We start from the raw sequence: 14,763 nt of genomic DNA, 5'->3' as shown, positions 1-14,763 counted from the left end.
TTATATAGTAAACTTTAAAATAAGAAAAAGAAAATTACAAAAAAACGTTAAGAAGAATACATAAAGAGAGTGGATAAATAGTAATGCTCGTTAAGAATTATAAGATTATAAATCATGAGATAATAAACAAAGTAGAAGGAGAAAGAAAAAAGTGGTAACACATTGGACGCGATAAAGAAATGTCACTCGTTATCGAATCCTTAATTAAACCTTTTTTTTCGAACCATGCATTCTCTATAAGGATATAACGTAATATATCCAGAGAAAAAGCGAGATTGGACAAAGGTACATTATTGCTTCAACATTCATGCATTCACGTGCACGGGAGGGATCGCATAGGTACAGAACGTGTTTCTTGAAACGCAAGCCAATCTCCTCGGATGGCGCTCTCTCTACGGACTAGACGTTAACGTTAAATTCTTAAATGTGCGACAAAAAATTCTTTTTCTGCTGGATAATATTTCAGAGTACAGGAATGGAAGGTACACGTCCCATACGAGGGCACTTACACAAGTGAGGGGGATATTTACATTTGTAAAAGTATCTACGTACCTACTTGACGTCACAAGCCGCGTTAAAACAGGGCACATCTCGGTGAGTACTCAGTATAATGCCGAGGCCACAGTAATTACGTATGCATTCGTCACGTACGTTGTACGTTACACCGCGTAAAGTAAACGTGTGATACGTGTCGTGTATCTTTTTTTTACGTGTGTACGCATAGACATGTGCATCGGGTGGCTATACGACCGCCTGTGATTCAATTCCGTGTACGTGTAGATGTGTAAATGTATGGAGGGTAAAAAAAGTAAACGATGGAATTTATATAAGGACGAGGGAATGAAGGGAGTAACATCACGTTGCTTGCATGTGAGTACGTCTCATTGTCCATCAAGCATATGTACACATATATACACGAGAGTATCTGCGTCTGGTTTCTCTCTACATATAAAAAAGTATTCGTATCAAGAATAAATATCCTTGGGAGCAGCCTTCGTTGATTTTTTTGTAACTTTAGTTTGCAAAGAATATGTAAAATACATTTCAAAATATTTTATATCCAGAGTTTTTGCAAATAAAGTTTTCTCTAAGATATTTCAGTATATTGTAATGTGAATTTCAATCTTTTCGTTATCATTAAAGAGAAATCAGTGCAAAACTATGTAATTATGTGTTTCTTTTCTCTTTCGAAAAAAGCCGTTTTTATTACGCAAATTGCGTAATAAGAACAACAAAACTTTAAAATATTAAAATATATATAAGCTGCAATCGTTCCAAATACTACGGTGGCAAATATTGCGGCGGTTTAATTGTATATTAGACGGATAGATTGCATTATGTAAATACGTGGAAGAACGGGGAACCAAGGAGGCTTGGTTGCGAAACTCAAGAAAACGTGACGTCAACATATCTACCACTGTGTTTGCACAACTGAATCAAATAAAAATCAAAGCGAAAAGACGTGGAAAATGCAAAAGTGATGAAAAATGCGAAAGAATAAATAGTGGGACCCCGTTACGAAATTACGCTTACGTAAAAGAATCCGGTAACAAATATATTTTACATCTTAAAAAAAAATGTTCGCGTAAGAACATCCAAGACCAGACAAAGATCACTTAAGAAATTCAAGTATAATGGCTATTAAAAATTGTAAACAATTTTTCGAGGTTGTTTTAGAGATAAAATTATTTCGCGATACTTGATATCGAATTCGTAACGAGTCGAAGGGAAAGTGAGAGAGAAAGAGAGAGAGAGAGATAGAGCGAGAAAGAGAGAGAATAAAGCCACACAACGGAAGTAACAAAAATTAGGAGTGGAAAACGTAGCGGTAGTAACGAAAAAAATACTGACCTCTGTAAGCCTTTGTTAATGGCAAGCATGGCCTTGCCAGTGCTAAAACAAAACACAAAAAGAACAACGTAAGAAGAGAGATACTCCGGGATCGAGCCAAAGTCGGGGGATAAGTCGGGGGATAAGTCGGGCGCTCTCTGTGTATTTCATTTTCTACCCTCTACGTTGCGGTGCACTGTTACCCCGAACGGGACGCAATGGGGGGGATGCAATGCGGGACTTAGAGAAGCGAAGTCCGACGTCCATGTCAACATAACGTTAATATTTCGATCGAAAAAAGTAATATCCATATCTAATTATCTACAAGATAATACAATAATTGTTATTTCCATAATTTAATATAATTTTTCACAACTTAAATAATATTTATGTTAGATTAGAAGATAAGGTATTTAAATAATATGCATACATTAAAATTTAAAAGATTAATTTGCCGGAGTGTGATGAATAATCGACATGGAATTCATCTTTCGTAAGACCAGTTCGATTCTCTGTTATAGGAGAGGAAACCAAGGGATTATATTATCGCAATGGGATAAACGTTTAGGTTAGACTATAACCGTATTTTCCAAACAACGATGTCGAAATAACACGATAAACTCGATATCGTTAGAATTCTCAAGCATTTAAAAATTTTTTTAGTTACACTTGCAAATTAAAAGAAAAATGTTACGGAAATTCGGATATTAATTAAGAAAAAAAAAGGGAAAAAAAGCATTCTGTTTTAAGTATAATCTATACATTTACGTACTTTTTTTGTAAATATTGCAAAAATTGCAGGATAGGTTGATTACTCTACTCAAATCTAACACGTCGACATACTTTTGTCGTTTCAAATTTTATTTAACATTAATAGTCCGATTAACTGCTGTGCAAGCTATCTTTCCACTCTGCTGGAAGGGAAAATGAAATAATGAAAGATAAAGCAACAGCAAAGCGCAGCTGCACTCGATTAACGCTTTGTATTTATCGAAAACAACCAAACGATCAATGTCTCATGGAGAATTTCGGTAGCTCTGTATCTCGAATCTAGACATACAAATAGACTCTGACACGTGCGATCAATGAAAATGTATATAGTGCGTGTATCGTCTCCTACGTACTAGAGCGAAAATTTGCGAATATATACGTAAATAGATATTGCTCTCGATAGCGAGCATCGTGACTTATGCATTATACGGGAGGCTCGAAACGAAAGAGAGGTGACAAGTTGTGAGTATCGGTAGACCTCAATTCTGATATTTGTCGTCAGGCGTCTGAATGATTATAAAGATGATTCTATGATGATTTCATAATACGTCTAATAATTTATCAATAAAATAAAATAAAATATTGCGAGCGTGACGGCAAATATCGATATAGAATGTAAGGCTATTGTGTACGTTTTGCTCCTCCGTGTTTCGAGAATGGCCAAAGATCAGCTTACATTTTGAAATCAAACTTATGCATTATTCCGTTTCTCTGCATTCGATCGAGTCGTAGTACAGATTATACACGTCTATCTCATGAGATTTACTGATCGCTGGCCTTGAAGAAGATAAAAATCAAAAAGGGGAAAAAGTAGCATAAAAATCAAGAGCCTACGTAAACAATGAAAGAAATACAACGGCGAGTGCAAATAAAGGAGGGCCAGCCAATGTTTCTTTCTTTCTTTATTATGCGCAAAGTTACATGGATGCTATCGAACATAGATTTATTATTTGGTAAGGTCATGGATCGACCCTCCGGTCGATCTTGACAGGTTGTTTTGTCGATATTCAAGTTTAATAGAGTCATATCGATTACGATACGGAAAGACCTTTCTAAACAGAGCTAACGCGGATTCTCCGTGGATTGTTCGCGCTCCGAAACCTCTCCGCGAATCTTTATTCGCTCACGTTAACGTTATAATCAGCGAAAATGAAAAATAACACGTATCTATATTTAATTTCAGGATATTGAATAATCAGGATAAAGTACGTCAAAAATTGGCTGTTCTCTTACTAAACGCCGTCATTGACCGTTCCCCTCTCGTAACTAAATTATAAGTGAAAATATGTGAAAAATACCGTATCTCTAAAAGTTACCGTGTAAATAACACAAAGGTCTCTAAGCCCATAAATTCCCGAAAGTAACAGAGCGTGCACAGTCATAACTTAAAATAAAAAGACAGACACGTTAGTTCATACATAGTTAGAATTAGAATCGGATGGTGTAGGAGGAGCTTTGTGCCGAACAACTTCGATAAATGTAATAGGTAACAATAACTGTTTGCGATCGACTGACCGACCGATTGACATAAATAATCAGATCGACAAATATATGTTCAGTTTATTTTAATAAACCAATTACTCTGTCAGTATTTTCTATAAAATACTTTATCATCTTTTTTTAAACTACTCTAAATCTGAATCAGTGAATAGTCACTGATTCAGATTTAGAGAGCATGCTATCTATGTGCAATTTTTCAAGCAGCAATAATGAAGCATAATATTGTACAGAATATATTTTCTATAAGAAAAGTTATTTTTCCTCTGATTAAAAATAAAAAAAAAACCATACCGTTTTGTGGTACTAAGATATCATTAGAATAGCGAAGTTTCATATTTATATATGAACGATCGATCGATCTAATCGAGTATTCGTGTTTACCCGGTCTGTGTGTGTGTGTTTGTGTGTGTGTGTGTCAAGAGAGAAAATAGAAGGAAGAAGACGAATAGTATATGCTAGATTCAGCTAGATAGTTAGAGATAGTTCTTAGAGAGAAAAATAAAAAAAAATAAACGGATAATTGGATAGATAGGTGGACGAATAAGGAAAGATCCATGGATAAATAACTCAGTAGAGAGAACTCAATTTATATAGCTGAAGAATTATCAGATAAATCAATCAATAGAGAAGTGAAAGAAAAGCGGGAAAACGATATTGCAGCCGATCGGTCGCGGTGTTTGATTCGCGTACGTCCGTGCTGGAGAGTATCCAGAACATCAGCATCGTCTTAACAACCGCGACCAATCGTTCCGCGCAACACTCTTCGACGGAAATGTCGTAACGGAAGCCGTAAGAATGAAGCGGAAAGAGAGAAAGAGACAGAGCAGAGACGAAGAAGAGTTAGAAAGATAGTGAAAATCCTTGGGTAGAGCGAGTAGAGGCGAGTAGGTACCTGGATAGTGGCGACAGTGGAATGTACCTGAAGCGGCCGGTCGGATGGTGGATCGGCCCGCCGAAGCGCCGCGTGGCCTGTGGTGCGAGATAGGCGGCCAACGGCGGTATCGCCTTGTTGTTGTTGCTGGGATTGTTGGCGAACTTGACGGTGATCGGCTCGGACGAGCCCTTCGGTATGGTGCCGTTCAGCTCTTGGATCGCCCGCTCGGCCTCGACGCGCTGATCGAACCTTATGAAGCCGACGCCCTTCGACAGGCCTGTCGAGAGGTGCCGAGATAAACGGCGGAACACACAAGATCGCATCTGGTTATTGCTGTCGACTCGCGACGCAAATGTTCGCCGAGACCGCGTCGGAATTCGGAACACTTCCGATCGATCTCTGGATTCCCGTACTTTTTCTTTTCTGTTTCTTTCTTATTTTATTTAACTAGCGACGTCGCGAAAGGGCGAACAGCGAAAACGACGGCTCAAAATCAATTTGGAGGACTTTTAATTGTGTCACGATCGTTACCTGCACATGTTTTCTTACCGAAACATCGTCTTATTGTACATTTATGCCTCCTTACTTATTACACGATATCATTATTAATGAGCCTTTAGCTAGCTTTCTTGACCAGTTAACGATCCTGATAATGTGACGAGTTATCACTTCGTTGCACTTACAATTAGATTATAGAATGCGTGCAGAACAATTCACATTTCACATATTGCGGTGCACTGCGTTCAAGTATCATCGAGAGCAGCGACAAATTACGAGTGTAAATCGCTTATATCTCTCGTAATGACGGAAAGACACGACTTGAGTACACGTCGCGTAGACTCGAGAAACGCTAAGCTTATTTTATTATAAAGCTTTTTTTTACATAGAGACAAAGCGAGTGGTTCGGTGCGCGCAGATTCGTTTCTTTACAAACACACCGACGATGCCTCGTCGGGTGGACGTCTTTTTGTCTTTCTTTCGATTCTCTACTTTGCCGTAGATCTTATTCATTATTCGCGGTCTAGTGCCGATTGATAACGGGTAAAATAGGAACGAAAAAGAGAAAGAGAGTGAGAAAGTGAGAGACAAAGAAAAGTGATAAAGAAAGAGAGAGAAAGAGAAAGAGAGAAAGAGAGAGAGTGAGATAGAGCGAGTATATTTTCGATCGCGAACACATGTCGATATAATTGAAAGACCATAATAGCAAATCATAATTATAACGAATGACAAAAAGCGTAAAGAAACAAAAATGGCGCTCAGGAAAACACTGGATGCGCGCATCATCTGTCATTGCACGATGAAACACAGAGATGCAATTAATTATTTTCTCGTCTTCTCTCCTTATATTCGGTCGTTCGAAAATAAATTCGTATCAATTTTGAATTTTGCTGAGCCGCAGTCAAGACGTGTTAACAACGCAGGACGTTTCGCGAAACATTAAACCGTGATATTTAATATTTTACTGACTTTTGTTCTCTCTCTCTTGCGCACCAATTTCAATTTTCATAAAGTCAAATCTAGTAATGTAAGTCGCATAATGTAAAATTTCTTCGTTGAAATGCGAAGTTTCTCCACTGCTCGCCGGAATTGCAAATTAATTTTGACAAAATATCGTCGTTAACAGGCAGGCAGACAGGCAGAACGGGTTTTATCGAAGGTGACGTTTACTTGGCGCGATTACAAATCGATTTTCGATTCCGAGCGACACTCGATTACACCGCGGGGAAGACCGGTGTATGTACCGCTGCGTTGTGTTTTATTTAACAACGATGGCGATGACATTGACGAGGTATACATGGCTACGCGTGAAAAAAACGAGGTCGCGCAGACGAGAGACGCGCGCGCATCACAGATCGAAAGAAACGGCTGCTTTTCGTTTCAGCTAGAGGACGTAATGAGGGAAAAGAAAAGAGATTTGTGATTTACGTACCGGGCAAATTGTCTCCGCCGCCGGTCACAAACTGTCGTACTAAACAGAAACGGAAAAAATCATATCTCGTTAAAATCCAACTGGCAGCACAACACGCGATTCGCTCGCCCCTGTGATACGTTGGCGATTTCGAGGGATGATAAAACGTGTTTGCGCGATAAGACCAAGTGACAGGGTTAACAAAAAAAAAAGAACACAACAAAAACAAAGTAAAAGCAACGAGTCTCATGTTTGTCAGCGTCTAAATCTTAAAAAAAAAAAAAAGACATCTGCGACGTGATAAATCGAGAAGTTTAATATTATCTGCAGAATTTCTCGCAATAGCAAGATAATTCAAAATTATTTAATTTCCAGCAATCTACGAGAAGCAAGAACCTAGGTAAATTGACGAGTTTACATTTAATGATACAGTAAGAATCATTTCTATGCACGTATATAAATAATATAAAAAATATAAAATTATGCACACAACTAAGAAAATAAAAAAAAGGTTTAGAAAAATCATAAAAATTATATGTAAACCGTTAATAAAATAAACAAATCGCTTTTATTTTATTTTAGCTGTTATTCAACGTTTTAATCATCGTAGCTTGATATTCGTTGCTTCCATATTTAACATTTTCTACGGTAACGAGGAAATGATATTACTTTAAAGAAAGTAAATTAACTAGGACGAGCACGTATACAAGGGGCGAGCGGACTTCGTGTAATTTATGCTATTTCAGATCTCCTTAATCATATAAAAAGCGTGAGCGCCAAAAAGGGAAAAATTCGGTGTATCGCGCGTGTTCACTTTTGCGGGAGGTAGGAAAAAGCGGCATTGGACAAGAACGTAAATTTCAGGGAAAAACAAAGCAAGCCTGGTCTGGATAATGAAATAATGATGATGATGATGATGATGATAACGCGTGACAAGTGGCGACAAGGGTGTCGGAATGGAGTGGAAGATGAGCGGAATGGCGTGAAAAGTGAGCACGGTAAGGAAGCACGAAATTAAGATCGAGGTGGAGGCCATGAGGCTTTTGTGCGTGCAACTGGGCTGGCCAGGGAGGAGCATTTGCAATAAATAAACCAAAGAGACGCAAATGAAATCCAACTCGGGAAGGTTCGTAGTCGACTAAAAGCGAGAGACACTTGCGCGACACTTCGAGCTGTCATCGTATTCGTCGTCGGTATACATATAACTCAACTCCCCTCGAGAACAAAATTACGTGTATAATATGCGAAGCTGTATACTCGTGAAATCGTTGCTCTTCGTGCTCTTCGAATGAGGAAATGTGTGGAAGAGTGTGTACAGGCGAAAGAAAACATAACGAAGTGAAACTGATACGATCTCGTTCGCTCAACGGAATATTTATCGTTAACGCTTCAACGAGAATACTCTTACTCGCACTTTCGTTGTCGTTACCGTGTACGGCGCACCGACCCACCCTACAAACGGACTCTAACCCCATGGCCTACGCACCTGTGATCTGGATCAAGCTTTATTTAAAGCCACCGGAGATTTCCGATTTTGTCGCTGTCTTAAATATAATTCTCTCGCACATCGATTTCATCATATTGCGAAATTCGTTTCAGCGCGAATAAAAATATAAGTTAGATAAATCGAATCTAAATCGACTGGAAGAAACCGCACGAGGACATTATTACAAACGATATCCATAACGACGATTTGTCGGATTCTCATTTATAGGTACTTAATTATTTCGCGTTGTCGGAAAAATTGACAAGCGTTGTCGGAAATTTTATTCGATCGGAAATATTATCGTGACGGAAAGCTCGCGAAAATTATAGACAGGCGGATTTGCGTAGACTTACCGGTGATGTTGTCGCACAATATCCGCGACGTGATAATTCTGCCGTAAGGACTGAAGAGATTCTCCAAATCCTGCTGCGCCATATTTTTCGGCAAACCGCTCACGTACAGATTCGCGCCTTTGATCGCCTCGCTGCTCGGTCTCGCGTACGACACCTAGAAGAAAAAGAAATCGCGTTTCAAAAAATATTCTCTTTTTAATTCCGACAAATATTCGTCAGATTATCTGACAAAAAACGAGGAGATCAACGTCACCGAGATACTTGATATTTTATCGAATAGTAAGTAATTTAAGAAAAAAAAGGAGAAAAAACGTGCCCACGCGATAATCATCGCTTTATTCTTGTTCGCGCGCGATAAAATCCGCCCGAATCCAGGCCAACCTATTTATATTGCTGCATTACCGCCCTACACGCTCGCGTAGATGCATTTAGCATTCTAGAAATCGGATAGAAACGCTTTGCAAAATAGTCGGCTGACAAAAATAGTCTATCGATTTCGACGTTAATCTCGATATCTCTCCTGTATTTTAACATAGACATTGATCATAACAAATAATGGAGATCTATAATTTCTCAAAAAATAACATTAGTTTAATCGTGGGAAACAGAATAGATGGCGAATAATCGCGTTGCATTATTATGGAGATCGCAAAGAACGAATGACGCGAACAAAGATATACTAAGAACTACATTAAAACTACTCACCTTGATGGTTTTGTTCTGTAAACGAAGACCATTGAGCGTGTTTATAGCCTTTTCGGCATCTTCAGGCCGGTGATAGTTGACGAAACCGTAACCCAAACTCTGACCTGCAAGCAGAGACGCGCGACCTGATGAATATTACATATCGATATCAGATTTATCTTCAAAAAGTAGATCAATCGCGTGTAATTTGCGACAAAGGAGTGACCGATTTCATCGCTGACGACCATCACATTTTGATGGTTTTTGCTCATGATTGTAATTAAGTATTTCTTCGACTACTAACAAGTTTTGTTTATGTCTGAATGTTTACCTAGTTATCTACTAGACTAGAATAATAGTGCATCGAAGCGATATAGTGCAATGCCAACTTCAATTTCCCCGATACGCTCCGGAATCAATTTTATGAATGGCGTAGTGACAAATATACCAACGAGTAGTTGGCGAAATGCCTGAAGCATTGGAATCGCAAGGACATACAAATAAATCATTTTTTCGGTTTAACTGGAAAAACAATATCAGATTATCTCGTAATTTTTGAACGTTTTAATGCCAAAATAGCTAAAAAAAAGTTAATTACATCTTTATATCAATATGCTATTTTAATTGTCAATCTTCATTAACGTAGGTCAAATCTAGAAAAACTTCTCTTCCGCTATATATTTAATAAATTCAAAACGCTCCTTGCGCGCATTATTTCTAACGTAGTCTAAGGTTCAGTTTCACAAGTGTCGGTTAACTTTTAACCTTAGATTAACTCACTCTTCGTCTCTTTTTAAGGGGGACGTTAGAAGGAGACCGAGAAGGAGACGAAGAGTGAATTAATCTAAGATTAAAAGTTAACCGACACTTGTGAAAAGGCCTTACGGAAAGAAAGAAGCGTAGAGAGAGTAATTATGAAGTTTCAGCGGAACGAGGGAAACATTGGAATATGACGATACGACGCTTATCGCGCGTGGTGGCGAATGACGTGATACGGTACTGTCACTCTGCGGCGATGAGGTCGAGCATAAAGCGGCAAATCTTCAAACCAAACGCCGCCCCCGCTCTCGCTCTTCGCGGCGGCTCGAAATAGCGCCGCGACGTCTATAGTCTATACACGTGCTCGTCTCGCCGCCACTGCAATGGAATATACCCGGCGCACACGTACCTACCCGAATTACGCTAGATTACGCATACTCGATATGTTACAATGATACGGATGAATTATGCAAAATTCTATGATCGCAATCGGAGACTTATAATATGCAAAATACTAGTTTTCAGTAAAATAAGAGTGTTACTTGAACCGTTCATAAACCAAATTGATTAACTCCGTGAAATAAAAGATAGAGAAAATTGACGAAGTTAGAAATTAATTACACATGCTCTGGTACTAAATTTAGTAAATTTACCGAAAAGTAGAATTAATCAGTTTGACTTTTGAGAGACTTGTGTTCGTAATAGAAAAAAAAAGAAAAAATAATAATTCTACGATAAACAATTGTTTCTGAAAAGTTGCGGAGTTTTCATGTTTCTAATAAAATCATTTCTTTTATAAGATTATTTTTCAATCATTGACTTTTAATCTCTACTAGTCAAATTAAATTATTTGAATAAGCGGAAGAGAATTTTGGACATCAAATCGTGATAACAATATGATTATTACTCGAGTTAATCGTTGATGCGTTTCGTAATACTTCGAGACCGCAATTCATAATGTTTCGAAACTGGATTTGAACAACGTCATTAAAGCTGTGTCTTCTAATTTGTCATTAGATCATTAAAACAGACAGCTCGGTGCGTTGAGAAGACGAAAGGAGTGCTGATCTTACCGCTGAGCTTATCACGGATTAGCTTGCAGCTTTCGACCTCGCCTATACTGGAGAACAGAGAACGAATCTCATCCTGTGTCATGCTCTGCGGCAAGTAGTTTACTATGAGATTCGTCTTCGACTCTTCCTGCGAGGTCTGTCCGAGGGTCGATCCTCCGTTTTGTTGTACGACTGTGTCCATTCCGTTCGCCATCATTGCAATCCTCTAACGAGTCGTCCCTAACTATGTACGAAATCTGCAAACAGAACACACACACGTTACATCACACCGTGGTCCAAACCACCGATAAATAATTGCAATTCCATAATAACAACGATTTGTATCAAAAAAGTTCTATTGTTAGATAAATATAGTAGAATAAGATATAGTACGGGATTCCTGGGTAATTATGGTACCGCGTTGGGTCTGCATATTTTCCTAAGACGTTAAAATATACTTCAAGAAGTTTCACTTTGAAAACACAGCAAATATGAGCTACATCGCAAGGTAATGGGCAAAAAACTAGACGGCACCGATGTAAACACGAAATATCGAAGGGGACGTAAAAACCAAAACAATGATGCACAAAACGTTTCTTGACGCTTGAAAACTCAAATCCAAGTGGCCTCGGGTTTTTATACAGCTTTTACCGTGAACTCGGCGAAAGAACGAATGTAAGTTAAATATAAGAAGCGGCTTTATATTGTATGAAGCAAAACTAAAGCGAATTTCAATTTTGGCTTAACAACTTGAAAAATATAATAGGTTAAGTATTAAATGTATAAGATACACGCGCGCGCGTGCAAGTAAATGATATCGTAATTTACAATCATTTAAAAAATGCTTCTCCGTCTCTTATTCGAAAGGCTTTGTTTACCAGAGATATGCTTTGTACTAGGTATTAGAAAAATCGACTTATTGTTAAAGCCACGAATATTACAGATGAACAAAAAAACCTATGTAAAAAAATATGTAATACTCAAAATTCTATCATGTAAATCTGAACAATGACTTTCCAAATGCAGCACGAAAGGGACTAGCGACGGTTTTTGGGGGAACTTTGGGGTAACGTCCGATACGAACACGGGTAATTTAAAGGGGCCGACGACCCCTGTTGTCATTTAAAGGGCTGGAGACCCTCTCATCTCCAAACTACGGAGGCACAGCGAGTGTTGTATAAGCCTACATACGTGGTGTCCAAAGCATATGAAAAGTACATACAGAGCAGTGTTCATAATCTCTCGATATCAGGCACTTTTTTACAATATAAGTTTAATTAAACTTAACAAATTAGTTGATGCAGTAGCGAGAAGTGGCGATTAGGATCATCAACTTCCTTCAACAGCATATCTTTGTTCATCGGCACGGAAGATGAAAGAAAGAAATGCTTTCTAAAGTACTCCTTCTCTGGCATGAATAAATTATAAATTCGAGCAGGTAGCCGGTCTCATTACATCGTCTAAGCAAAGAGGCAATTAATTCTGATAATTATATCCATAATTAAGAACGAAGCGACGCTAAGATTTCACGACAAAGTTTTATTAGCGAGAAAATGTCGAGATAAATTTGTTTTTATTGAAACATATCTTTACAGCTACTCAAAAAGATATTTGTAACTCCAACCAGCTTTAGACTAAATACCCTCGAGGAAATTCTCAAGAAATATAAGGTAAATTCGAATATGAAGTAAACAGCAACGAATTGGCCAGGAGGAAACGAATTCAGGTCCTGAATACGAGACTGACAATGAGAATAATCCGGCGAGGTCTTTCGCGCGGAACACCCGGTACACGCGCGCGCGCCAGAGCGCAAAGGGAGAAACGGGAGCGAAAGAGGGAGAGACAGAGGCAGAGCGAGGAAGGGGAATTATGTATACGTGTGGCAGCTACCGTAGGGTGTCAACCGCGATGTTCACGGTTAAGGCGAGTATACGCACACACATACACACAGCCTGCGACGACGCGTTTATCAGTCGGCACGAGCCACCGACTCGTACATTTTTATTCTCCCCCTACTTTATTTTTTTTGCGTGCGCTCCCCTCTCGCCACGCGCGTCCGTTCTCCCTTTTTCCCTCCTACGTTTAGGCATCAGCTGTCCTTCAGGACCTTCCCCGCCGGCTCGCTGCCGACTCTCGTGGTGGTCGCCACCCTAAAAACCGAGCTGTCCGCGGTGCCGCGGGGTAACAGACAGCTTTTATTACGACTGGGCCCCCCCCCCCCCAAAGTTTCAGAAACGGACTGGACGGTACACGGTATACGTTTGGCCGTCGTACATACATGGAAATATATGTATGTACGGTTGCACGGGACAATGACACGTCGTACATCGAATGCAGCGGTAGTTAGCGCATGGACGTGTCTCCTTAATTTACGTGAATACAAGGCCGAAATCGAGGCATTTAAGAAGTCATACACATCGGCGTGTGGAAAAACGATGGAACGAGACGGAGCACGTGCACGATAAATAGCACGTTTTACCACATACTTGTTTTCAATTAAGTATTTGAAACTAGAGCGATATTCAATACGCCAAGAACTAATGACGGATATTCCTTAAATTCTCGACGATACAATTCTTGATATAATTCGATTTTTAAACATGAAATAACATTGAGGAATAATCTCCAATATTATCACTTTAAATATTTGTATAGAAATATAGGAAAGATTGACAAATTTACCTGGTCGCTCGTTGATTTGATCTTAAATAGGCAAATTTGAAATAGGACGGAAATCTACGAAATTACGAATAAAAGAATCCAAGTTTTGTCCGACTCGTGTTTACGGTGATGAACCTAGGAAAGGTATATTCGCGGAATGGAAAGAGAGAGAGAGAGGGGCCGCCGCGCCGATCACTCACTCGCATTCCCTTTGTTTACGAACGCGAGGCGATAAAAGCGTCGCTGCTGCTCGCAGGAGGCAGAAAAGTCCGCGGTGCGCTTTATCGCAGCCCGGCATCTTCCTCGGTATCGATCCGCGCGCGGCGTTGTTCGCCATCGCGATATATTTTCGGATCCGACAATGCCGAGAAGGCGGGAGAGAACCGTCGCGTCGCGCCGCGCCGCGCCGCCGAGCTGACTGCGTTGTCGCGCATCGGGAAAGCGTGCCTCTGTGACTAGTCTGACTTTTGAATCTTCATTTTATTGTCGTCACCCGGATGACAATGACGCGGACGTGGCGGACGCGTGCACGCCCGACGCCGAGGGGAGGCGAGGATGCGAAGGGGAAGTAGATCGGACGGGGCGATCCTCTACAAAACTTTGAACGTAACGCGAGGCTATCTCGCGCGCCCGAAGGGCGCCTTCGAAGGGCTGCCTTCGAAGTGGGGGATTAAAGAATTTCGTAAATTAAGGTGCAGAGAGAATAATCTCGTCGACAGTCTTCTATAACAAAATCTTCCTCTTTTCGCGATGATTTAATGAGGTAGAATTTGGAGTAGCTGATGAAAAAAGAATTCGATCTCGAGACTGTTATTACGTTCGATGTCTCCATCTAATCTGAGATTACCTATTAGCCGTATTATAAATGAGATTATAAGTTATAC

The 14,763-nt window shown here is 39.6% G+C and overlaps 1 protein-coding gene across 14 annotated transcripts in view; it reads right to left on the bottom strand.

The window, feature by feature from the left end:
* LOC139809230 (ELAV-like protein 3) overlaps positions 1-14,763 on the bottom strand; it is a 42,688-nt gene that overhangs the window by 1,468 nt on the left and 26,457 nt on the right. For 6 of the 14 annotated variants that reach the window (XM_071771994.1, XM_071771992.1, XM_071771993.1 and 3 more), the window contains 6 exons: positions 11,240-11,475; positions 9,429-9,532; positions 8,724-8,877; positions 6,906-6,944; positions 4,994-5,252; positions 1,852-1,893 (listed from right to left, as the gene is read on the bottom strand). In XM_071771994.1, coding sequence (XP_071628095.1) covers positions 1,852-1,893; positions 4,994-5,252; positions 6,906-6,944; positions 8,724-8,877; positions 9,429-9,532; positions 11,240-11,435 — 794 coding nt within the window. In that variant the 5' untranslated portion in view covers positions 11,436-11,475. Of the gene's footprint in view, positions 1-1,851; positions 1,894-4,993; positions 5,253-6,905; positions 6,945-8,723; positions 8,878-9,428; positions 9,533-11,239; positions 11,476-12,506; positions 12,660-14,763 lie in introns of those variants that run through there. The other 8 variants (XM_071771997.1, XM_071771998.1, XM_071771999.1 and 5 more) reach the window with 8 other exon arrangements.

The sequence above is a fragment of the Temnothorax longispinosus genome, chromosome 2 (assembly GCF_030848805.1).
Source record: "Temnothorax longispinosus isolate EJ_2023e chromosome 2, Tlon_JGU_v1, whole genome shotgun sequence".
NCBI lineage: Eukaryota > Metazoa > Arthropoda > Insecta > Hymenoptera > Formicidae > Temnothorax > Temnothorax longispinosus.
The sequence above is the reverse complement of the archived record's forward strand: the minus strand, read 5'-3'. Positions and strand labels throughout refer to the sequence as shown.